Here is a 27,555-nt window from a genome sequence, read left to right as displayed (position 1 = left end):
CAGAATCAAGCACCTCAGTGTCATTAATCTAAAACTATATTTTGTCCGTTTAAATCGAGACAAGTTCATTACATGGATTGCATCATCCCGTAATTTTGAGACCACAATACATAACAGTTTTGAACCGAATCAAATTAAAAAAAAAATCATACAATCATCTGAAGTGCACCCCAAAAGCCACTGCAAGTCTACAAGTCACGTAAGCGGTCATATAAATGATTCACTGATGACGTTGTATGAATACGGATGTGACTGTTTAATACTATAGCAGGTGCTCGTGCGTAACTTCCTGTTTGAAATTATGATTGGATCGATCGGATTGACAGATCTGAAATTCACGCATTTTAAATAGACATTGTCAATGTGCATTATAAATGCATTTGATCTCTGAGCTCATTGACCAGTTAAGCTCATTTAAACTGTAAAAAATATTTGCAAACATTTAAAATATGCCAAACAAGAAAGGGCTTCGACTTCCGTCAACATCGGGCGATGGAATGCCACCAGTTGCTGCAGAGCCACCGGCGCCTCCACCTCCGGTGGCAGTGCCAACCGTTGATGCTGAGTATGTTCAGTTGTTTAATCTGTCTCTTAAGAAATATTATACTTTGTCGCTTAACTTATTTCCGTAATCTCATATGGGTCTCTAAAACAGTATATTATGTACAGTGATCACTAGCTTGTCAACATTAAGTTTTGAGTTTAAACCCCACTCATGGCAAGGGGTGTTCGACTTCGAGTTTAATTAACAAGAATTTCCAGTTTTCCTGTTGAACATTGTGGTTCTCTACATGTGTTACCGCTTCCTCCACCAATAGAAAACTGGTGGTCATGAGATAGTCTAGTGTGCAAAAAATGGCGTTAAACACCAAAAATTAATCAATCATTATCTCATCCAAATGTTTACTATCTGTTTCATCCTCTTTTTTTTTTCTCAATTAGACCCATCTGACCGATCTAGACCAATCATAGATCATAATGTCACAGAATTTAGAAGTTTTTCATGTAGACATTTTGTGTTGTAGTATGCAAGTCTGTATAAAATAATTACAAATCTTTATCTGTTAATTTCAAGAACACAAAAAAAATAATTGATGGCTTTTGTGCTACTGAATCTACACTCAGGTTTGCTGAAAAAGTGTCAAACATCATGAACATCAGCACAGTTAACTCTGGTCCTCATCAAAGTGTTGTAATATCATCAATATAGTAACATAATATTTATTTTTAACAAGATTTAATGAAAAGTCATGTTTTTAAGCAATTATTATAAAAATCTTATGTATGATTCAATGTTCTCCCTGTACTGTTTTAGCACTACTTTTAATCAGACAAATAACAGTGTTATCGGACTATCCTGCAGCACTGTCAATGTTTCTTGTTTTGAAATCAGTGTAAATAACACAGGCCTTGTTTTCAAGTTTGGATAGTAAAATAAGGGATATTTTCAAAGTGGATAAATTCTTTCAAAACAAGAAGAGAAAAGCTTAGTAGTGTTCAGAATGTGGCATAAAATTAGAAAAATTGAATATTCAGTTCAAACAATGGTTTAAAAAAAAAAAAAAATCATGAACATGCTGCTGATGATGTATATGTACCCAGGTGTCTATATAGTAATTAACTCCGAAATCATTCCTAAGCTATTTACGTAATTGTTTTAATTGGCAAATAGCATCTATATTAAATGCCATGTGATAAGTCCTCTTAAAAATAAAAAAAAGAAAATAGAATTTTAAAAAATATAGCATTCAGATAAAACTTTAAATATATATGTTAGCATGTATTTACACATATATTTGACAGCATATAATTCTTATAATATACATGTTGTAAAACATGATAAAAATGGTAGTGTTTTTGTTCCTTGATAGGGAATAGAATAACAATTTGATAGGGAATAGAATAACAATTTGATAGGGAATAGAATAACAATTAGGTAGGGAATAGAATAACAATTTGATAGGGAATAGAATGACAGGGAATAGAATAACAATTTGATAGGGAATAGAATAACAATTTGGTAGGGAATAGAATAACAATTGTATAATATTTGAAATAATTTCAAATTATGGAAAATGTATTCAAATGGTGGTTACACTTTGTATGGCATGTATGGTATTTGTTTTTTTTTTTCATGACTAAAATATGAATTGAAATAATGTTTGAACTTTTAAAGGAAACCAACAAACACAGGTACCGCAAGTATGGAAGCACTTGCTTTAAAGCTAAAAGAACTTGATATAAACACACAGCAAAGAGAGAGATTAGAAATGTTTCTGACCCAGAAACAACAAGTAGGGGAATTAACTCCTGATGACTTTGACAAACTTGGAGAATTAGGGGCTGGAAATGGAGGAGTAGTACTTAAAGTTCGACACATCCCATCAAGTTTAATTATGGCCAGAAAGGTAAGATTCGAAACTATAATTTAAAATTCCACTGAAAGTTGATTATTATAACAAATTGGTGTTTAAAAGTCTTTTTTTATTCTCATTCTGAGAGATGTGCCAAATCGCAAGTTTTACTGTCTGTCTGAACATTGTTGGTCCATAAATAATGGACTTCCACTAATGTTGGTATTTAATCAGATAATGAACTATCAGTTCTATATTTAGATGTTGCATATTTATCCCATTAGTTTTACAAAAAGATCTGCTTCTGTGGTTCTGACGCATCCCATTACATTTGTAGGTCTTATTATGACTGAAAATCAAGATTAATGCACCAATCAGGTCTTATTACATGTACATGTATCAGTATCACCTGATAGTATCAGAATGCTAAAAGCTTTTAAATGTCAGATGTTAACATAAAGATGTAGATAAAGTACACTTTGCTCCGTTAGATAGTTTGTCACTCGTGTTAGTACACTTTGATGTGTTAAATTTATTTGTCGCCTGTGTAGGTACACTTTGCAGCTTGCTCCTTTAGATGTATTTGTCGCCCATGTAAGTACACTTTGTTCCTTAGATTTTCTGTCGCTCGCAACAGAACACTTTGTTCCGTTATAATTGTTTGTCACTCGTAATAGTACACTTTGCTATGTTCGATTTGTATGTCACCCTTTCAAAAACACTCTACTTCATTATATTTATTTGTCGCTCATGTAAGTACACTTTGATCCTTTAGATTTGTCTGTCGCCTATTTAAGTACACTTTGATCCGTTAGATTTGTCTGTCAGTTGTTTAAGACCTTTGCTCTGTTAGATTTGATTGTTGCTCGTGTTAGTACTCTTTGCTCCGTTAGATTTGTTTGTCTCCCGATTAAGTTTACTGTGCTCTGTTAAATTTGTTTTTCGCTCATGTTAGTACACTTTGTTTCCAATCGTTAGATTTGTTTGTCCCAACCAAATATTCTGACAGGTCACATAGGTCCCCACAAAGGATTCTGACTGGTGTAGTAGTCCACCACTAAATATTATGACTGGTCTGGTTAGTCCCTACCACAGATTCATACTGGTCTGGTAGGTCCCTAACAAAGATTCTGACAAGTTTGGTTGGTCGCCTACAAAGATTCTGACTGGTCTGGTTGGTCCCCAACAAAGATTCTGACTGTTCTGGTATGTGCCCACTAATGATTCTGACTGGTCTGGTTGGTCCCTAACAAAGATTCTGACTGGTCTGGTTGGTCCCCACCAAAAATTCTGACGTCTGGTTGGTCCCTATTAAATATTCTGACTGGTCTGGTTGATACCCACCAAAGATTCTGACTGGTCTGGTTGATACCCACCAAAAGATTCTGACTGGCCTGGTTGGTTCCCAACAAAGATTCTGACTTTCTGTAGTCTAATTGGTCCCCCCCCCCCACTATAGAATGTTTGTAAATGAATGTGTAGATATAAGAAATATTAAATATCTGCCTAAAGCAAGCTATGTGAATCACTGTGTATATACTATCTATTACTGGCTATGACCTAATTTACTAGTATACAAATAGAAAACGCTGCAATCAGTAAAAGTACAGGAAATGTTATATGTAACAGAAGTTAATGATATTGAACTGTGTTTTCTTGTAGTTAATTCATCTAGAAATCAAGCCAGCAGTTAGAATACAGATAATTCGAGAGCTAAAAGTTTTACATGAATGTAATTCACCATTTATTGTTGGTTTCTATGGTGCATTTTACAGTGATGGAGAAATAAGTATTTGTATGGAATATATGGTAAGTTTCTAGGGTTAGCTAGTAGGATTTCAGATTTCAAAAAGACATTAATGCACATAGTACCGTAATATTTAAGAGATAGAGCCTGGTAATTTTGTAAATAAAAATAAGAGGTTATTATTTCATACTTATGTTTGTATTGAAAACATCTACTGTGGTGTCTAAGTAATATTTCACCATTACATAAAACTCAGTTCTAGAATATTTGGATCAGCATGACCAATAGGGTATCTGAAGCTCTGCATACAGATCCAAGAGGCAGCCTTTTTAGGAAGATACAATTGTATTATTAAATGCATGCAATGTTACAGCCAAGTCATCTATCGTTTTATTGCTTGAACTAATTTTCTGTATGTTTTAGGATGGTGGTTCATTAGATTTAATATTAAAGAAAGCAGGAAGAATACCAGAACCTATACTGGGAAAAGTAACAGTAGCTGTAAGATCTTTTTGTAAACTTAAAAATCCACTAACTTTTATTTGTCCACTGAAGTTGTCCAGCTGTGGCTACAGACACATATGGATCACTTCTGTTGTATTGTGTTTTTTTTTTCATGTTGTCTGCATTGTCTTTGTTACACTTTCTTGATCTTCAACTATTTGACAGAATTCAATTAAACTTTAACTGATTTTCTAATCATGTAATTGTGCATTTGCCCTTTTATTGATTTTACTGAATGATTTTGGGGATTTCCTATACCAAAACAAGAACATTTTCTGCTTATACCAATTTATTCATCCACAACACTTTGAAAATGGCTTGGCAGAAATCAGCCCAACATGCACAGATTTTTTCAATAGGACATGGAAATTCTACACTTGCTATTTATAATTTTGATCAGAAAGTTTCTCATACCAAGACACGACCTAGCCTTTTTTACTTATATTATTTTTGAGATGGCAGGCAACACACATAGTCCTTGGATAACTCACAGATTTTCTATGTTATCTGTGAAATAAAAGTGTCTGTATATCTGTATATCAGTTATAAAAATGTACACAGGTCATGAGAAGTATATATAAACATTACACTCATCGCATAACACAAAACATTATAACAGTTGAAGTCTGAAAAACAGCTTTGTTTTCTTCTTTTGATTAATCCAGAAAGATAAGCAAAGGTAACATTAAACAAGGGCATAAAACATAGATGAATTAGACAAAAGACAAAAAATTAGATACAGAGAAAAAATGAATATAAAGACATTAGCCAAAATATTCAAATAAGTGAACAGTTGACAAAATACTGAACAAAAAATAAAAGAATCAGTTTCTCTAATCACTTTTTTTTACAATTCTTTGCTTTCAGGTTTTAAAAGGTTTAACATATCTTAGAGAAAAGCATCAAATCATGCATAGAGGTATGACTTTTATTTTTATTTTCAAATTCTAGATGAGTATTAATTTAATCTTTCATGATCCTCTAGCAACAATGATTTCCAGATGTGGGCATCGGTATGAAAAGGCTAAATCACTGTATCAAACTGGTTTCATTATCTTAAATCACAGATTGAATGCAGTCATCCTATTTTTAACAAGGAAAACAAAACACATTCATATATGTTAATATAAAAATAAGATGTGGTATGATTGCCTATGAGATGACTCTCCACCAGAGACCAAATGATGTTGAAGTAATAACTATAGGTAACTGTACGGCCTTCAACAATGAGCAAAACCATAAGCTATAAAAGGCCCCGAAATGAAAAATGTAAAACAGTTTAAACGAGAAAAAATAAAGGTCTGATTTATGTACAAAAACAAATGAAAAACAAATATACAGTAAGAAATGACAACCACTGAATGTGTTTAGTTTTAGGAAAAAAATTGGATAAAAAATTTGATATTGCTATAAATACATTATGATAGAAATCAGTAGTGATATTTCTTGCTTTTACTTTCTATTCCAGATGTTAAACCATCTAATATTCTAGTTAATTCCAGAGGAGAAATAAAGATTTGTGATTTTGGTGTCAGTGGGCAGTTGATAGATTCCATGGCTAATTCATTTGTAGGAACAAGATCTTATATGTCTGTAAGTGGTAATATTCACTGCTATTGCCTTAAGTTTGTTGCGTCAATAGAAGAATTGACATGGCCTCCCTTTCTTCCCTTCAAATTTGAAAATGATAAAGTTTCATAAATCAAGGATATCAATGAAAATTTGTTCATGCTTTTCTTAAATACAATTTTTCACTTTTGTGTATATCAAAGTTAATCAAAGAAAAAATTGTAAAAACTACCACAATAACATTGCTGACAATTTTGCTCTTTAGTGGCAAAATATTATTATATCCCATCTTTGTTTGCTATTATAAATTTATTTTACATATGACCAAGTTTCTGTGACCATAAGTTAAAGTATTTAATTTTCTGTATGTTATTGTAATTTTTACAATGATCAATTTTGGGCGCATTGCATTTGCGCCAAGTTGTGAAAAATGTAGTATTTCATTTGTTCCAAAAATGAATACTGCTTTTGCACCAATGTACAATCAAAATAGAAACATTTACATGTAAGTTGTAACATGAGAACTAGGCTTGTATTAAAAATGTTGTAAAGTATCACACCACCCACTCCACAATGGATAAATAAGTTAATTCATGATCATTTCTAATACAAAACTGAGATACACTTAAATAAAGGTATAAAATTGTATAAGTGTTCACATGTTTGAGGTGACAAAATGGGCATAATTCCTTTGGAGGCAAATAGAGGAGGAAATATGTATAATTTTTTAAGTTTAAATATAACTCTTGGTTAACTATAACCCAGGGTTAAAACTTTTAACTGAGGGTTAGGTAACCAAGGGTTAAAATTCCGTTGTTCAACTTCTTTTTAACCCTTGGTTACGTAACCCATGGTTAAATTTTCAGTGAATGTTCATTTTTATTAAAATAAGAATTATGAACACTTTTCTTCTGTCCTAGAAAACTGTTTGGTCAATAAATATGATTTCTCATTAAAAACCATATGCTTTTCAGCGTTTAAGTTCATTAAATAGAACAACAACAACACTGACGTGACAGAGATCACCTTTTGTTTGAAAAGATCGAAAGCTTTGACATTAAATTATTTGATTATAGATAAATACATTATGATTTATTTATCTTGCTAAAAGATAATGATTTTGCTGCTCCAATTTGTTTTTTAACATAGAAGATGATAGGGTGAAAAAATAGTTAATTCAACCAAATAGTTATTGAAAATGTCTGGTATTTAGAGGTAAACCTTGATGCAAAAAGTGGGAAGGACTGTAAAATGTAATAATCAGTTTTTGATTACTAATGGTCGTAAAAAAACGAAGAATATGTTGTATCAAACGTTTAGTGACCTTCCCAATCTAGTAATAAACAGGGAATGGTACTTTTACACAAAACTATTCCTCAGTTAAAATTTTAACAGAGGTCCGAAGCAAGGTTAAATCTGAATCATTTAACTAAGGATTTAACAAAGGGATAAATTTAACCACAGGATGAACAACAGAAAATAACCTAGGGTTAGATTTTAACCAAGGGTTATGATATTTAACCCTTGGTTAAAATTTAACCAAGAGATGAACAACTGGGTTCTGATGTGGACAGCAAAACCATTATATAAACATTGAATGATACAGTAAACCATGGTTTAGACCAGAAAAAAGTACAATATCTCAGCATTCAAAAAAAATAATCAGCGTTTAATGTTTTCAATATGGTGACAGGTTTATTAATAATTGTGATTAATGATGAATATGTTATATTATACTATCAAAACTAAGTTGTAACATTATTACTATAAATCCCTTTTCAATATAGATATATTATATATACTATTTACCTTTTTTATTTGCGCAAATGAAATGTATTACTTTGGTGCAAATGAAAGATTTTTTTGAGCAAAATGAAATGCCAATTGATGCAAAAGCAAAGCACCGCAATTTTTAACTAAACCAGTATAATAATAATTTGCAAATATCCATTATTTGAACTATAGCATGAAATGGAAGAAAAATTATCAAATGTTTAAAACGCTTCATTAGACATTTTTTAGTAGTAGTTGACAACAGTTAAATTTTATCTCTTGATTGTACTGCAAATTTTTTTTTATAAATAACTTTGATGATGCAGATAATTGCTCTATGATGTGCCAAGGAACATGAACATACTATTGATTGACTGGTTAAAAGCATACTATTAAGTATTCACAATGGCTGCTCTGACTATCAGGCAATTGAATGCTTTTCTCAAAACAATTTATTCTTACTCTATTCCAAAATAAAGAAATTGAATATTCTAAGAGCTGTTTTACAGAAACTATGACAATTTATTTTAACAGCCAGAGAGATTACAAGGCACACATTACTCAGTACAATCTGATATTTGGAGTATGGGTTTGTCAATAGTAGAAATGGCCATAGGGCGTTACCCTATCCCACCCCCAGATTCTAAGGACCTGGCTAGTATATTTGGTGATAAAGCCATGGAGGAACATTTAGAGGCAACAAAAACAGGAAAACCATTAACAGGTAGGTCTCACAGAGATCAAAACTTTGAATCGTGAAAGGAATTAATGTCTGCAAGTTCACAGTACAAGGTCATTATCAGATTTCATTAAGTTATAAATAACTGCTATTTCAAAACATTAATACTTTTACAATAAAATATACTACTTTCACTCACATTGTTGGTAATTTTTTCTTGGAACTGTTAATGTTTGGTAGCTGAAAAAAATACAATGCTTAATGGTTAAACAATGATTCTTAAAATTATGAAGCACAAGATTGGATTTCCTGAAAACTGCTCAAATGGCGTGTTTGGATTTCCTGAGAAATTGTTGACACTGTTATTATACATGTGCTAGTGACTTACTTCAGGCAGTTAAGTTATGCACTATGTATAGTTTCATGCATATAGGGCCAATTAAAATTAATTGATAGATTTTCATCCCCGCCCGCCCCTCTGAAATCGTCCCGCTCCATTTTTTTTATTTTAAAAATTTACGATTTCAAGATTTTGTTCATTTCCGTTACTGTTAACAGCTGATAATTTCTTTTAATTTTAAAGTTTAGGTTTTCGTATTTCTTCAAGTAATATAAGTCGACATATTCTTCAGCTCAATGATGGCAACATTATTTTCTAATAATATAGATTGATTACTAGAAGGCCATGAAATATTCGGGTTACGAGTAATTGGCGGTGTCCAAAAAATGCTAATTGCAGTATGTCACAAATTTCTGTGATTAGAAAACCGTGGATTTTTTTATTTATACATTGACTTTGTGTTGGGAAATTTGGACTGTGAATGATATCCACCTGAGCGCAAGAATTGTGGAACATGTTGGTACATAAACATGACAGGAATAAATTAACTGACACACCACAAATTTGTGCGATTTATGACCATATATTGGGTACAAAGACGGCCAACGTACAAAAAGTCATTTGCCAGAATATTCATCATGTTGAATGTGGGAGTATTTGGAAGAAGAAATGTATTATAGCAAGCCCTTAGATTTACCCAAAGGCTGTCGTTTTTGTTGACAAACAGCAAACACTGACCCTCTGTCCCCAGCCCCTCAATAGAGTCATTAAAAAACTTCTTTTTGGTTCATTTCATGTTTTATATAGGAACTATATTTGCACCTTGCAAAAGAAATCTTTAAAGCAGCAACCCTAGTATTTTCAACACAGTTTGAGTTTTCAGTTCACTCTGTACTCATAATATTTGTGTTGCATACCAATGCATATGCTTCATTTTATTGGCACTACAAATCATAGCTTAGAAAGCAAAATAAATTTGATCTAAAAGAGAACATTTCTCCACATTCTCTAAAGCGGCAATTACATGTAAAAATAATGTAGAATTCCTTATACATACATTGCATAAGCTTATCATTACCCTTGTATATGAACAAAGGGTTTAGGAGGAAATAAAAATTAAAAAATAAAATCCTCCCACCAGCCCCATTTTTTTCAAAATTCTGGATGAAAATCTAATAAATTTTATCACCCCTAGTGTCCATAACATATTAGAAGTTTGGAAGGCATCCTAGCAAAAACATTCCATTTCCATCTTATTTCTGAAATTTTAAGATCCAGGTTAAACCAATTTTGTAAATAGAAATGTAAATTAATTGATGTCATATTATCATGATTGAAATATTACAGACTTGGGGCTTCCTGATGCTATACTTTAAGAAGAGCCCTTGCATCACTGGATAAATTGAATGCTGTTAAAATTTGTGAAATGGGTGATTTTTTTTTTTAAGCTACATATATCTCAACACTTTTTATGGTTTTGTTTCACACAGGGGAGACATATCTCTGTCAACAGTTTACATGAATATGGTTTTAGTATTTTAATTACTGTGAGTTAACACTGTAACTTGGAAAAAGAAAATTTAATGTACCGGGTATTACAGTGAAAAATAATTTTAAGAATAATAAGTATGGATAAAACTTATAAGTATATTAATTATGGTGTAACATTATGGTGACTTTCAGCTTGTCCAGGAGATTTTCAGGTCGTAACAGGTGAAGGTCCATTACCTATGGCAATATTTGAACTACTAGAATATATTGTAAATGAGGTAAACATGTCCACAGGCTGTGTGAGTTATCTCCCTTGTTTAACATCCAATTATATATGTTGGCCATTTTGTTTGTGTTCACAGAGGTAAAAATGTCAGATTTTTTAACTCTTATTTTTAATTTATTAATTAATGAAAATTTTTGCCTGAATTTAGAGTTGATATATTCTTTTAATAATTTTCATAACTATTTGGTTGAATTAAGTTTTATTTATCACCTTGAATTAAGTTTTTGCCTCTGAGTTCAAATATTACATTACCTTTATATTTATTCAATATATATATTTATGGTTTATTTCTTACATTTATTCTTTTAATTGTTGCTGGTTATTTTGTTTATTTATTATATTATTTGTTTTATTTGCAGAATCACCTTATTTATTATTATGATTATGGATGTATGGTTAAATTTAAATGTTAATTTCAAATTTGTAAAAATAAAAACATTGACATCCTTTTTACTGTTTTTGAAAACCGTCAGTTGCCTCAACATATTTTAACTCATTTTTTTTAAATACTTTTTTCAAATTTGTGATTTTTTTAATAGGTAAATATTTTTTTAAATAATCCAAAAAGAAAATTTTCATGTAGGAATATTAAGTTAAAATTTCAAGGACAAGAAAAATCATTTTTAATTAAAACAACAGAAAATACAAAGCTACATTCTTAGATACCATGCATTTCATTTTTTTCACAGCAGAGATTTAAGATTTAGTTTAATGAGTACATTTTATTTTATGTCTACATATTGTAAATTCATTTGTATAATTTATTTTTAAAGATTATTTCCAGGTTGTTTATATTTAATGCTGGGGTCAAAGACTTCAATATAAAATTGAACAATTTTTATTTGACCAAAACATTTTGAAAATTTGGATGTAATTGTTATTATCAGTTAAAAAATCTTCATAACTAAATTGCACCAATTTTTTTAATTATTATTTACCCAATCTGATCCCAGCATGCACTATCTTGTTGTTTCTTTCAGGGGAGATAACTCTTTGCATCGTCTATATTGAAATCAGTGTTTATGGCGCTTTGATGATTGGATGTTTGCTTTACAATCTACTAATAACTATCTGCTTTTAGTAAACAGTTTTTTGTTATCATACATGTTCTTATTTTTGTTTTATTTTTGTGTTTTTCATTCTATGCATTTTAGGAACAAACCGAAATAGTTTTAACTTCCCCACACCGCCTGGCAGTGATGGGCCTCGGCCAATGGCCATATTTGAGCTTTTAGAATACATAGTAAATGAGGTATGTTAAGACTAACGGTAAACAGTAAACGCAGTGGTAGAGTAGCAGCGGACTAGTGCTAACAAGGTGTAATTATGTTCATGTTGCTTTGGCCTCTGTTTTCATTTTAGTTATGTCGCTTGAATTCATTTTTTGTCAACATGCAACCATAGAACTTTATATTTTGTTTTACATTTCGGAATTCATTTGATGATAGTTCCCCTTTTAGTTAGTAAAACCTTTCCTAAAATGTTTTATCTACAGATATGAATGGATGACCAATCAACAGTTACTTTCACTATATCCAGTTTTCTGGATCATACCAAAACAGAAGCTCAGAGTAAAGAAATAAACAGTGCGAGAGAAATTTGGAAACATAAGGCCAATTAAAATTAATTGATAGATTTTCATCCCCGCCCGCCTCTCTGAAATCGTTCCGCCCCAATTTTTTTTATTTTGAAAAATTTACGATTTCCGGATTTTGTTCATTTTCGTTACCGGTAACTGTCGATAATTTCGTTTCATTAATAACATCCTGTTTCAAATTTTGGTTTTTGCATTTCTTTGTATGTTTGATTCGTTATACATGTATATACATGATAGAACCTTATTATTACACTTGCATATATGAAGAACACGTCACAAGAGCGTTTCATATCTAATAAAAAATAAAAAATAAAATCCTCCCACCCACCCCATTTTTTTCAAAAATTTGGATGAAAATCTACTAATTAAATTTACTTGGCCTAATGGAGAAATTGACAGTTTTGTAGTACCTTAAAATTATTTTTCAGAAGATGGTGTTTAAATGACTGAATATTTAGGTGGCAATCTTTCAGTCTCATTGAATCTTATTCATTTCTAGGCTTTCATCTACTTGGTCCTTAACTTTCTAGTCTGAACAATGTAGGAGAAAAGGGGAATAAAATGAAATGCAGAATATAGAATTACGTAATAATTTTGGACAAGAATATTGCAAAGTGTTTTAAAAGATTGCTGATTTGTTTTTCTTTCAATGTTGTTAGCTTAATTTAGGCTGTTGGTTCTCTTTTGAATTAATTCAAACTTTGTATTTTAGGCTGTTATATAGCTCAGTTTTGAAAGCCATGTGATTACCTGTAGTTGTTCCAACCCCTCGTCTTTTTCTCTTCGGTGAATAGTTGTCACATACCATATCTTTTTATTTTTATATAGAAAGATTTTTGCCATTAACTTTTGCTGTCATGTCTGTCTTGATTCTATTGAAAGGTTGTTTTGTACTTTTCTCTGTCAGAACCTTATTTGTACTGATAAATTTTTATAAAGCAGCTCTATATACTTTGCTTTATATATTTGGCATTATGTGGAAACAGAGGTCAAGATTATAAATTCTCAAGGTCATACATGCTCCTAACATACCTCTTATAAGTAGATCTATTAGATCTTGTTTTAATACTATGTATATGTTGCTATTGCTTCACTGAAGTTGTGAATAATAATAATGGTAAAGCAGAACTTGGTTACAAAAAGGTAAGTGATAGTTGTAGTTAACATCAGGTAATCTAAAAAGTCACACTTCCCAAATAAAATGGATGAGCCTTTCTGAATTTATTGTTACGTTTTATTCTTATTTACTTAATATCTTATAACATTCAAATATTAGTAAAACTATATAACAGATAAGAACAACTTCCAATTCATGTCCACTCAGGGTTAAATTTTATGAGATAATCATTTCCCTAGGTCGCAGGTAAAGAAATATCAAATTACATTATTGCTGAATTAAAGTCAAGTACGAACATCTTAGGCATCTGAACAGCACATTGTCATAGAGTGACAATTATTCAAGTTCTTTGGAATATTGTGGTGATGCATAACAATTGTGAAACGGCTGAATTGATGGAATTGAAATTTAATCTAGTTAGCTTCCCTAAAAACTAGAAAGTATCGTACAAATAAATTCTGACAATATCAGATAAACTGACAGCCATGACTGGCATGAGCCTGTTATCAAGTGGTTGTCATTGATAGCTATCTGTCATAATTGTTTGTCTTTTATTAGTCCCCTACCGACCAAGTCGAAGGGGACTTTAGGTTTGCACTCCGTCCGTCCGTCTGTCTGTCTGTCTTATCCAACCCTCATTTTGGGTCTGAATTTGGGCCCCAATCCCAAAGAGAAAAATGCCCTTTTTTTTCCCAATTTTCAGCAATAAAATTCCCAATTGTATATAGACATCGTCGCTAGATTTTGTTGGTGTCATATCATGGTTTTTGTTTACAAATCTCTTGAATCTTGTTTGCAATTCATGCAGTTATTCCTTCTCAGAATGCAGGATTTTGCACCTAATTTTTTCAAAATTTTCTTGGAAGGCATGTCCCTAAACCCCCCTTCGTATAAACGGACTGATATATTTTCCCCAAAGCCGACATTTCACGAACTTTTATTCCCAATTGCATGGGACCTTGGCCCCTTCCCCTAAGCACCAGGAAAATCACTGTAATCTGTCTGTCTGTCCATCCGTCAGTCCGGAAAATCAGTTTTCCACACTTTTTGTCTTCGTGCATGAAGATATTGATTTGAAATTTGGTATATAGTTTTATCATGACAAGTTACAGATCAAGTTCGAATTATGTTCCAGTCTGATGATTTTGTGCAGAGTTATGGTCCTTGGACTTAGAAAATTCACTCAAATAATCAGTTTTCCGCTTTTTTTTTTGGTCATGCTTGAAGATATTGATTTAATGATTGGTATATAGTTTTATCATGACAAGTTATAGATCAAGTTCGAATTTTGTTCCGGTCTGATGATTTTGTGCAGAGTTATGGTCCTTGAACTTAGAAAATTCACTCAAATAAACAGTTTTCCGCACTTTTTTTTGTCATGCTTGAAGATATTGATTTACCAGTAATGATTGTAATATAGTTTTATCATGACAAGTTACAGATCAAGTTCGAATTTTGTTCTGGTCTGATAATTTTGTGCAGAATTATGGTCCTTGCACTTTGAAAATTCACTCAAATAATCAGTTTTGCACACTTTTTTCGTCATGTTTGAAGATATTGACTTGATATTTGTGATATAGTTTACACCATGACAAGTTATAGATCAAGTTAGCATTTTGTTCCAGTACAATGAATTCTTAACGGGTAGGGGACTATGTATTGCTATGCAATACTCTCAGAATGCTTGTTTTAGTATAAATCTGATTGTTTGGATTTCACATTTCATCATCTTGGGGCCCTCTATAGCCCACTATATGTATGGGTTTGCTCATTGTTGAAGGCTGTACAATTATCTGTAGTTTTGGCATCCTTTTCTTTTGGTCATTGATAGACAGCTGTCTCATTCTAACTCTTCTTATTTTGTATTTGTATTTTTTCTGAAATTCTTTCACAATTCAATGTTACCGTATTTAGTCTTTCTAATCATAGTTTTTTTTATTTTATTTGTTCTCCCATTTGTGTTTAATTCTAAATATTTTGTTGTATGTATAATTTGATATAGTAATGGTTGTCACATATTACATAGTACAAAATATGGAACTGATATAATCTTAGAAAATAACTAAAAAGGTATAATGACTCTCTTCTATATTCCTGTAATTATTAAAAATGAAAGCTTATGGTACATATACTCATGAATATCAATTTTAGTTTGAAAGGTGTGTCAGTTTTTTTCAAGTGAAAAAGTAATGATGAAATTAAGTGGAAAGTGAAAAATTTTCCTAAAACTATGTAAATGTGAAAAATGTATAACTATAGGAGTTAATGTTAATGATAGAGAAATTGTCCCAAAAAAGAAGAAATGCAGTATAAAAGGTACTTTATTGTAAGAATTATAATACACATATAAGTTGCTTGTATTAATGTAAAGAGCATCCCAATTCTTTATTTTGGATCAGGAAATACTATTGGTGGTAGATTACAAAATTTAATGGTTAATAGAAAGTTTCATTTATATTTGTTATATTTATTTTACCACAATGAATTTGGAGTACCTTTTGAGTCCATGTGTACCTTTTAATCTGAATACTTAAAAATGAAGTTACGTTTCTTATTAAAAGGCTAGGTGAAATAAGGTCTTGTTTGGTCCCAAATTGTAAGTCCATTGTTTCAAGACAAAATTGTTTTGATCTGATGAATAAATATTTGATGCTAAGTGTGCCCTCATAACAAGAACCCTGATTAAAAATCTATCTAGTTCTTGTTTTAACAATGATTCATTGTGATAATAGCCAATAACCATGATAACTAAATAAAAGAAGGAGATAACTTTATCATAGATCACCTTATTTCATTTCTCACTACTTTTCCAAATCCATCAGAAAATTTCACTGCACATATTTTTTTATTATTTAAGTTTTGATTTTAACCTCAACCCATTATTTGCCTTTCTGTCTTTGAAATGAATTATGAAATGCTACATGTATTGCTTAAATGTTATGTGTGTTTGTGCCATTGGAGTTTTAAATTTCTAAGTAGAATTTTACAGTAGAAGTTAAACATCTAAAACAAATACATGTATATCATCTGGAGAACTTGTCTAAATTGGACAACCTTTGTTTTTATTTTCCTGCATTCAAGTAGAGATTTATACTGTTTGACATTTATTTCAGTGAAAAGTTATAGCAGGGGTATACTTTGTTAACATATATAATAGTATGTCTTAGTATAGATAACAATATATTTATTGTCTTTACAGCCACCTCCTTCATTGCCAAAAGGAAAGTTTTCTGATGAAGCCATAGATTTTGTAGATAAGTGGTAAGTAATGAGTTTGATATCATTCAATGATATTAAAACAGATTATAAAATTTTAGGGAAGGATCCAGAAATTTAGAAAACATTCTTTCTATGGGCAGAAATGTTCAAAATAGTGATATCTACCTACTGTCCATTTGCACCAAAACTGTCAAGACGATTTTTAATAGTTTTTTTTTCAAATTTGCCTATTATCTAGGAAATTATAAAAGAGAAAAACTTAATAAATAAAGAAACACTAAATAAGGAAAAATGATGAGCAGGAAGAACAACTATCTGTTGGTATGTCTGAAATTGTTGGTCGACTCTATAAGGATGATTCCACCAAAATGACAATTATTACCATTAACCAATATTATAGTAGATAAAGATAAACTGTTTAGAGCAAGACAAGATCAACAAAAATAAGATCTTGTGAATAACATTCTAGTCTTAAATGTTGAATAGGCACATAGATCAAGGTGAGGGACACAGGTTCTCTTTAGAGTCTCTAGTTGAATAATGGCAAAGTTTGGTAGGAATTTGCACCACCACCCACTGTAAGTCCTTTGACCTTTACCAAGAGGCTACAAAGAAGGGTCATTTAAAATTATTAAAAAAAAACCATTTTGTTATTTAGCAACAATTTGATTATAGTACAGGTTACCGAGTTAATTCTGTGGATCAAAGACAAATCTTTAGCAGTTGTAAGAGAAAATTTTGTTTGTTATTAAGCTGAAAACCAGCATAATGATTTTTAACTGTTACCTTATTCATAGTATTTAAAAAACTGTTTTAGATAAGCATTTTAAGTGAACTACAATAAAAAAAAAACGATAAGTGAGTATATCAAAATCTTACTTTTATTTCAGTTTAAAGAAGAACCCATCAGATAGGGCAGATTTAGCTTCATTAATGGTAAGTTTTCATGGCCCAATGGCTTTTTTATTCTTTATGTAGAAAAATCTTACTCTCTCTTATTTTTGCATACCTCAAAAACTGTTTTAAAAGCATGGATTTTTATATTGGTCTCATAAATTCATCATTCAGAGATTTAAGTTTCAACAAAACAGGAAAAATCTATAATACTAAATGAGGAGACCTGTTTTTATGTGTTGCACCTCTGTCTTCTAGATCAGATCAATCAATATGGCTCTCTTCCTTAAAGGAAGTATTCAAACTGTAGTTATCCTTCATAATGATTATTCATTTTGGATGAGTTGGAAAATATTTCTGAGAAAAAAAATGATTTCTAGTTGTCCTTTCCATAGTTACCATCGATTTTGAATTTTATGCCTTATATTTCCACAACTCCTTGGTGACTTGGCCTTTAGCAATCTCAGTTTATAACAGACTCTGCCTATAACAAACTCAGACTATTATTAGACAAATTCAGATAAGATTATGACAACAATTTTTATACGACCGCAAAAAAAATTTGCGGTCGTATATTGGTATGACAATGGCGTCGTCGTCGTCGTCCGAAGACACATTGGTTATCGCACTATAACTTTAGTTTAAGTGAATGGATCTCTATGAAATTTTACCATAAGGTTCAATACCACAAAAGGAAGATTGGGATTGATTTTGGGGGTTATGGTACCAACAGTTAAGGAATTAGGGGCCAAAAATAAGCATTTTTGTAACTTCCAGACATAACTTGTGTGTTAGTGTATGGATCTCTCTGACATTGTACCAAAAGGTTCCATATCACAAAGGGAATGCTGGGATTGATTTTGGGGGTAATTGCCTCAAAATTTTAGGAATTAGGGGCCAAAAAAGGGGCAAAAAACAAGCATTTGTCTAGATTCATGACAATAACTTGTGTGTAGGTGTATGGATCTTTCTGAAATTGTACTTCAAGGATCCATATCACAAAGGAAAAGCTGGAATTGAGTTTGGGGGTAATTGCCCGAACCGTTTAGGAATAAGAGGCCAAAAAGGGGGCAAAAATAAGCATTTTTCTAGTTTCCAGACAATAACTTGTGTTCAAGTGTATGGATCTCTCTGAAATTGTACTGCAAGGTACCATACCACAAAAAGAAGGCTGGGATTGATGTTGGGGGTAATTGCCTCCAAATTTTAGGAATTAGGGGCCAAAAAGTGGAAAAAAACCCAGCGTTTTCTAGTTTCAGGACAATAACTTGTGTGTAAGTGTATGGATCTTTATGAAATTGTACTACAAGGTTCCATATCTCAAAGGGAAAGCTGGGTTTGAGTTTGGGGGTAATTGCCCTAAACGTTTAGGAATTTGGGGCCAAAAAGCGGCCAAAAAGAAGCATTTTTCTAATTTCCAGACAATAACTTGTGTTCAAGTGTATGGATCTCTCTGAAATTGTATTGCAAGGTACCATACCACAAAGGGAAGGCTGGGATTGAGTTTTGGGGTGATCAATCATAAGGGGGTTCAAATATTGGGGGGGGGGGGGGGGGGGTTCTTTAAAATTTTCCATTTTAAATTGGTTATTTCTGATTTATATATAAAAGCAAATAATAATGATATGGTTTGAATAGGTAAACTAAAAATTTTTAAGTTGTTAGACCACATTCATTCTGTGTCAGAAACCTATGCTGTGTCAAATATTTAATCACAGTCCAAATTCAGTGCTGTATCAAGCTTGAATGTTGTGTCCATACTTGCCCCAACTGTTCAGGGTTAGACCTCTGCGATCTTATCAAGCTGCGCCCAGCGGAGCATTTTATTTTATTATATTATTTAGTTTATTTGAAGAGATTAAATTAAATTGACTCAATTTTGTAGAAACAAAAAGATTGCAATCTGGTGACAGTGTAAATTATTTGTATAAAGCTTTTTATTTTATTGGATAGAAACTAAGACCTGGATGCTTTTTACTTATATCTTGAAATGTAGTAATTGACACTGAGGGAAGGTTGAGAACAAAACTTTTCATTTTTATGTAGCAACATTCCAGCAGCTCCTGCATATGGAGTATATATCTCCCAGTTTATATTCCAGAGCTTGCATTTTCTATTAAAATATCCTTATAAGAAGGTTGCTGTGTACAAGGAAGCTTTTTAACCAAGAGTTCCAAATGGTAAAGTTGAAATCATCCTTTGAAAAATTTGCTGACACCATTATGAGTTGGTTGGTTTCACAGATGACAATGATAATTTTCCAATTGTCATAGCAACAACCCCACAACCCCGTCCTCTTTTTCACTACCAATTTAAACTTGGCAACAGGTTTTTTTTTTGTCTCGCCTTGACGCCTTGTATTAGTTTGTGATTAGGTCTAGTTCATGGTGAACCACTAGTGGTAGGTCAATGATATTTGGTATGCAGTTGTGTTAGCAATAGCACAACTCATTACCATGGAGATTATTTGGCCCCGCCCCCTCAGTCAAGGTCTATTGACTTTGAAACTTTTCATAGTTTACATGTATTAGTTTGTGATTAGGTCAATTTATGGGGAACCACTACTGGTAGGTCAATGATATTTGGTATGCAGTTGTATAAGCATTGGCATATCTCATTTCCATGGAGATTATTTGGCTTCACCCCCTTAGTCATGGTCTATAGACTTTGAAAATTTGCTTAGTTAACATGTATTAGTTTGTGATTAGGTCAGTTCAAGGGGAACCATTAGTGGTAGGCCAATGATATTTGGTATGCAGTTGTATAAGCATTAGCACATCTCATTTCCATGGAGACTATTTGGCCCCGCCCCCTCAGTCATGGTCTATTGACTTTGAAACTTTGCTTAGTTTACATGTATTAGTTTGTGATTAGATCAGTTTAAGATGAACTGCTAATGTTAAGTCAATGATATTTGCATTTGCAAGTATCGTTTCCATGGAGATTATATAGCCCCACCCCTTATCATGGTTCATTGACTTTGAAACTTTTACATAGTTTACAAGTTAATGTTTGTGTTTATGTTTGTTTAAAGGGAACGACTTATAATAAGTCAATGGTATTTGGTATGCAGTTGTATTAGCATTGGCACATCTCATTCCATGGAGATTGTTTAGCCATGTACCTTCAGTCATGGTTCATCGACTTTGAATATTTGCATAACTTACATGTTAAAGTATTGCTATTTTAGTTTCAACATTTGCATTATCAAAATTACAAAAAGGCGAGACATATCTCTGTGATAACAGTTTATTTACACTAGCAACAGGATGGGTGCCACATGTGGAGCAGGATCTGCTTACCCTTTTGGAGCACATGAGATCATGGTGGAGTTCATGTTGCTCAGTCTTGAGTTTTTCAATGTTGTGCTTTGTATACTGTTGTTTGTCTTTTGGTCGTTTTGGTTTTCACTATGGCATCGTCACTTTGTATTTAACTTATGAGTTTGAATTTCCCTTTTGTGTCTTTCTCCTCTCTTTTAAACAGGTGTTTCCGTCTGACATTTATTTTTAAAGGTTTTGGACTGCTTAAAAAAACGTATAGTTTTTTTGTCATGTGAATTTCTAACTTATTATGAGTTATGGGATAACTATTTTGGTATATGGGATCCTTGCATGGTATACATGTCCATCAGACAGGGTTCACTTGACCTCAGCCTCAATTCATGGATCAGTGATCAAGGTTAAGTTTTCAAAGTCAAGTCTGTATTTCAGAACCTAAGCATTAGAAGACCCAGGGTCAATTAAATTCAAATTAATTAATTACATTTCAATTACATACTGATTTTTCAGTTAAATTACCATTACAATAACACCATTTTTTATACCCTCGCAGTAGCGGTGGGGCATTAAGTTTAACACTTGTCCATACGTCAGTCCATAGTCTGTACGTCCCAAAATTGGTTTTCGTTCTCTAACTTCAGTTTACCTCAACCAAATGTTATGAAACTTATAAACAATGCTTATTACCATACAACACAGATCAAGTTCAAATTTGGGTGGCGTCACTTTTACAGTTCTTTAGTTATGTTCCTTTATAACATTATATGCAAATGGGGGCATCATCTATGTTCCATGGACACATTCTCCATTTATTTTTAAATTTGATTAAATACATTACAATTAAGTTGCCAATGTAATTGATTTCATTGCAAGGACTATTTTGCTAAGAACTACATTTCATGTAGGATAAAAAAAAATGTTAACCAGCTAGTTTGAGGCATTTTAAGATGCACTGTTATTCTTATTTAATATTTCAATATTGAAACATTCCTTCAAGCATTGTTTTAAGTTTTTGAAAATTTTATTTTACAGGTACATCTAATGTATATTAGATTGTGACATTATAATAAACTATTTGCTTACTTACTTTATTTACTCTATCTGTTGACAAAAGATTGAATATCTGATATTAATGTATACATATTTTCTAGGTACATCCTTTTGTTAAGAAATCAGAGGAAATGGAGGTTGATATTGGCAGCTGGGTGTGTAAAGTGATGAATATAAAACCAGACAGCAAGGGAAGCTGAACCTATTTACATTCTTACTATTGTTTAGGTTGTAATAACATCGCCCAGTTCACTGGGACCATGCCCTATATGGGGACTTTCTAAGATCTGTTTCTCTTATTCCATTCATACAAATTATAATATATTGATAAAAATTGTAATATCAAGGAATATGGACCATTGACAATAACTGAACATAAAAAGCCAATGTTACATTTGTAATTTTACAGTAAAACAGATACCATATTGAACATGTCAATGAATTGATACACCATATCCCTTCTTTTCCATCATATAACCTATCTAGTTTGTAATACATACAACTATTAAACATAAATATGTTCTTTTTTTATTCAAAAGGTAAACCAGTGAATTTTATGGATTACTTCCCCTTTACATTCTCTACATTCTCTCAAAATTGCATTGGCATCTAGTTGAATAAAAATTTAACTATGTCACACATTCTTCAAGTTCCCTATGGAACAAAATTTAATTGCACAGCTTGATACTACACTGACCAACATTATTTTAGATAATTTTCCAAAAAAATGTTTTAATGACAACCTGTGTCATATGATGTAGAGTCAAACCAAGTACCTTTTTCTTAACAGTACCAATCATAATCAGAAGGCTGTTATTGTCTTAATAATTAGTAAGAGGGAATGGCTTCCATTTTAGTCAGTAATATTTTAGATTTATTTTACATTTTTGTAACTCACAGATTTCTGATTTTTATGAATCAGAAATCATATTTTTGTATTTATATAGTCACAGAATTACAAATTAAATATGTCAATGGTCCATCTTCCTAGGTTATGTATTGATGTTTCAAGGCAAAAAAAAAAATATGATTGAGTGATCAAATATGTGCAAATGAATGCTATGTAGTGTATGTAATATTGCTATGTATATTTTCTGGTACAAATGTGATTTATTTAGGAATTAGTATTTATGTAACAATGAACCCTTTCAAATGTAAAAATCAACCATTGTGTGTCATAAGTTTGTTATTTTACTTATTTGTGGCTAGTAGAAAATATATGCTTGCCTTTTTTGTCACTAGTCTGGGTAGGTAGATAAGTTAATTATTTTATTTTCACTACATGGTTCTATTTATATTATTACATGATTGATCAGATAAAGATAAAAACCAATATTTTTGTTCAATAAAGCCAAAATATTCGGGTTATTTGGCAGAAAAAAGTAATTTTATGTCAAATGATGGCATATTGTATAATAGTTGTATACACAATTAACTTGGTTTCCCACTTTCATGTGAAATGACAACAGATAAAAAATGGGCAAAAAATGCAGATAATTAATTAGGATAAAAAATAGACCAGTTAAAGCATCAAAATATTCACATTTAAAATCAGAACTATGCACCCATCATAGAAATGTCTTGCATTATCACAATGACACTACATTTGTTTATAAACAATGTTTATTATCAATATTTAAAGTAAACTGCTACTGATCAAAATGATCACTTGTACACTTTTGTATGATGAAGCTCAAAACCAAGGTTGTTATAGCCATAAAATCATTATAATCATTTGTAGATCTGTTAAACCATCAAATATACATTAAGGCTACAATTATTTTCATCAAAGTGGGATATACAATTGGCAGTTTTATCTGTGTAAAGAATATCAAGTCACTGGTATTCAGAATGGCAAGTTTGTAATTTTTGTGAAAACATTCCCAAGTAGGAATATAACTGTAAGATATTGTAACAATAATCAAACTGGTCGTCAGATATATAAATAACGTGTTTAAAAATAGTTTTTGCAGGAGCTTGGACTAATGAAATGTTTCAGTGTTGTAAAACGCCTGAAAAACCTGTTTAAATCTTTCAAAGAAATTTTCCAAATGTAATTAATGACATGCCAATGTTGATAAGTAAAGAAACCAGTATAAAAGGTCTTTTGACCTTTGTTTGTCCAGACAGGTGGTCAATATCTACTTAAACAGACAATCTAGAGTTAGTTTAGTTTAGTTTTCTCAGTTGAATTGTTTCACATTTTTCATATTGGGCCTTTTAGAGCTTACTATACCGTATAAGTTTTTCTAATTGTTGAGGGCCGTATGGTTGCCTTTAATTGCTTACATTCACTTCATTTGAACTTTGGTGAATAGTTGTCTCGTTGGCAATCATACCACATCTCCTAATTCTAATAATAATCTGATTAAAATACTGATCCTGTGTCCATGCTTTACTTAAAAGGATCTAAAGACACCCGTTCTACTTTCTGTTCAAGTAATTATAGCATCAGCCAATGAAAATTCTGCTTTCAAACTTTTGAAGGTTTGTATCATAATGACAAATCCAAACGATGCCGAAAGGCCTTTAAATCAGGAGATAGAGCATAGGGTTGTCAGATCCTTGTAAGCGAAGCATAGATACAGAATCTGTATTTCATTCAAATTGATTAAACAGATCACACTTCAGCATATCTTAGAGATGGTAGGGGTTCCATACTTGCTCTGTAGATTAATAAGCATTGAGAGATGAATTGAATAAACCTGCATGTTTTAAATTATTATCATGATTATGGTTGCTTAAAAACCCCCAAGGTAGTTTATTTGGAATTACAATGATATTGGTTCCTGTGTAGTCTGGTTTCCTCTTAACAACAAAACTGACTGCCGTTGATTGTAAGAATGAATTCAAATTCCTCTTAAATCTGTCAAACAAACAGGTTCTTTCATTTCACCAATAAAGGATGTTTTTATTGTTTTTTTCAATAACTTTTCACAATCTACATTCATTCATTACTCATTAAATTGGTTTTAGTGATTCAACAAGTTTCAAGACTTAGCTTTGCTAAGGATTTGGTATTGTTAAGTAAAATATTGTATTTTGTCACATAATTCTTGTTACATTTATAGGGCTTCTTTGAAATGCATTTAATTAGATATATTTTTCCCTCTTTTACTTATCATTCCATTATAGTAATACAGCTGTTACTGATACAGGCAGTATCATCAGATCAAAAGGGAAGGGTAAAAGAAGAAAATAAATAGTAGTCTTAAATTAAGTATAATTGTCTATTTTGTTTATGGGAAAATGACTCTTACTCTAAATCTACTATGTCATATTGTAAATTCAAATTTAAACAAATGAAAACTACATCTTTGGAAGATAAAATGTAATTTATTGGATTTAGCTGTGAGTATAAATAGATTAACTTTAATAAAATACTATTTTGTATTTTTTTTTATTACTTACTCACATATTTTCTTAAATGTTATCGGATATAGTTAAGTTCACTGATTTCAAATCTAAACTTATTTTTTAAATAAGAAGGACGCATTTTATACTGAATTTTCCCTATTTCAAATGTAAGTTAATTTGTTTTATTTTCTTTTGGAATTAATATATTTCCTTTTGAAGGATTCAAATATATTACCATAGTGTAATTATTTATAAGATATAAAAGTATGTACAGTATACATATACATATATATATATAACTTGTAAATTTGTTGTTTATATTTTTTTTTGTCTTATAAAAAATGTCTCCTTTTCTCAAGACTGCCAGCTGATGGAGGATAATTTATTTCAGAAGTAAATGATTCAAAATTTGACTATTAAAGTTTCTATATCCACTTATGGAGAGATTAAAAATTTTTAGCTACAGCATTATTTTCATATTTATATATATTGTTCATTATAGATATAAAATAAATTACATATCTAAATATTTTTAGTTGCTCATTCATTTTCATAATTTTCTATAAAATTTTGTGAAGCATGACAATTTAAATGCTTGTATTTTTTGTTATTTCATGTTAAGTATGTTTCTAAGATGTTGAATTTATAAAGCATAGAATTTATATGCTATTATTTATCACAAATAAAAATATATAGTGCTAAGTATATTGCTTCATTTATACAATTATACGTAACACTAAATGAGAAGAATACAGGATTTTGAAAAAGGGAGCCCCATGGGGCCCCCAAACTAGACAAAATTTGTAGTGGAACTGGTAAAAATTTTGGATTAACCATAAATGAAGCTCCATAAAGGGGCAGCACCTTGTGCCACCCCCTAAATCCGCCTCTGAAGACTTATTTAGTGTGTTTACTTCTCTGTCTTCCAGATCATATCAATCAATATGGTTCTCTATCCTTAATGTAAAATTGAGAATGGAAACAGGGAATGTGTCAAAGAGGCACGACCAAAGCATACAAACTAGTTTGTTATCCTCCCTAATCACTTTTTGTTTTGATTTAGTTAGTGAATAATTCTGAAACTACTGGGCCAATTGCCCACAACCATCATTGGGGTATTGGTTTATAAATTGTGTCCAATGATCCCGCCTACCAACCAGAATGACAGACATGGCTGAAAATAGAAACGTATGGGTAAAATGGAAGTTATGTCAATGATCTTTAAAACAGCTTTAGATAGAGAAAATCTGAGAGGGGCAGAAATGTTCAAAAATGATGAGATCTACTTACTGACATTTAAATCAAATGACTTTTCATAGGAATTATTTCCCTTAAATGATGAATTTTACCATTTTTTTTCATTTGTGCATTATCTTGAAAATAAAATTAGATAGAGAGAAGCTTTAAATAGCAAAAAATGACCAGCAAGACAAGATCTACAAATAAGTCAAACTTGTGGGATATCATCAGACGACTCATTATGTGAGGTATTTATTCCTCTTTTAAAAGGAACAATATTAACAATTGTATGCCATCTTACCTATTATTTGGAATAATGATAGAGAGAATAATGATCAGTAAGACAAGATCTACAAATAGATCAAACATAGTTGAAATTGTCAATTGACTCCTTACAGAAGTTAATGCTCTTATATATTGAAACTTAACTAAAAATTATCAGCAGTACAAGATAAATGAAAAAGAGATTTTAGACATGAGTTATATTATAGTCTACCATGTTGGAGGGTGGCCATTGTTGAAAATGCAATAAGATCCAGTTGTGCAACACGGGCTCTTTAATTTTAGAGCCTCCATATACTGATACACATGACTATCTATTAACCAAATGCCCATAACTGATAGGTTATTAGGGCCCCACCTAGTGACGGGTTGCCCTATAGTGATCAGTCTGTCTGTTCGTCTGTCCGTCCGTAACAAATTGTGTCCACTCTATATCTAGAGAACCGTTATAATTTCATACTTTATACTTGACATGTATATTAACCAACACCAGAGGGTGTGTCATAATGTTTGTACAACTTCCTAGGTCAAAGTTCAAGGCCAGTGGGGCCCACAGAGATGGCTTCCATCTCAATGATGTCTAGTTGGTACAGTTTAGTTGCAATAAATAATATAAATGATCAATAAACATATATTTGAATCTTTGTTTGGATAAGTTCAACAGGATTGAATTTCTCCACTGCAATCATAGTGATGTAAAAAGAACATATGTGTTTGCATTTTATTGAAGAAAAATATAATTTAGACACAAATATTGATAACAAAATTTCTACACA

The 27,555-nt window shown here is 31.4% G+C and overlaps 1 protein-coding gene across 2 annotated transcripts; it reads left to right on the top strand.

Annotated features, from left to right (window-relative positions):
• Window positions 1–282: 282 nt before the first annotated feature.
• LOC127735535 (dual specificity mitogen-activated protein kinase kinase 1-like) lies at window positions 283–25,963 on the top strand. Of its 2 annotated transcripts, none has more exons than XM_052245745.1 (11): window positions 283–565; window positions 2,177–2,408; window positions 4,017–4,163; window positions 4,525–4,602; window positions 5,473–5,524; window positions 6,074–6,198; window positions 8,482–8,671; window positions 11,898–11,995; window positions 16,657–16,718; window positions 17,567–17,612; window positions 22,003–25,963. In XM_052245745.1, the coding sequence occupies exons 1-11, from the start codon at window positions 450–452 to the stop codon at window positions 22,099–22,101; spliced, it is 1,245 nt and encodes a 414-aa protein (XP_052101705.1). In that variant the 5' UTR covers window positions 283–449; the 3' UTR covers window positions 22,102–25,963. The 2 variants fall into 2 exon arrangements, with proteins under 2 accessions (XP_052101705.1, XP_052101706.1); XM_052245746.1 differs by lacking the exon at window positions 11,898–11,995 and adding an exon at window positions 10,650–10,735.
• The last annotated feature ends 1,592 nt before the right edge of the window (window positions 25,964–27,555 follow it).

Source organism: Mytilus californianus, unplaced genomic scaffold (assembly GCF_021869535.1).
Source record: "Mytilus californianus isolate M0D057914Y unplaced genomic scaffold, xbMytCali1.0.p SCAF_3, whole genome shotgun sequence".
In the NCBI taxonomy this organism is placed as follows: domain Eukaryota; kingdom Metazoa; phylum Mollusca; class Bivalvia; order Mytilida; family Mytilidae; genus Mytilus; species Mytilus californianus.
This window is presented reverse-complemented; position numbering and strand designations above follow the sequence as displayed.

Bases quoted from the DNA above. Each gene is read 5' to 3' on its own strand.
- LOC127735535 (XM_052245745.1), top strand. From the start codon at position 450: ATGCCAAACAAGAAAGGGCTTCGACTTCCGTCAACATCGGGCGATGGA. The intron at 4,603-5,472 runs GTAAGATCTTTT...CTTTGCTTTCAG, and splicing joins TGGGAAAAGTAACAGTAGCT to GTTTTAAAAGGTTTAACATA. The intron at 11,996-16,656 runs GTATGTTAAGAC...TTGTCTTTACAG, and splicing joins TAGAATACATAGTAAATGAG to CCACCTCCTTCATTGCCAAA.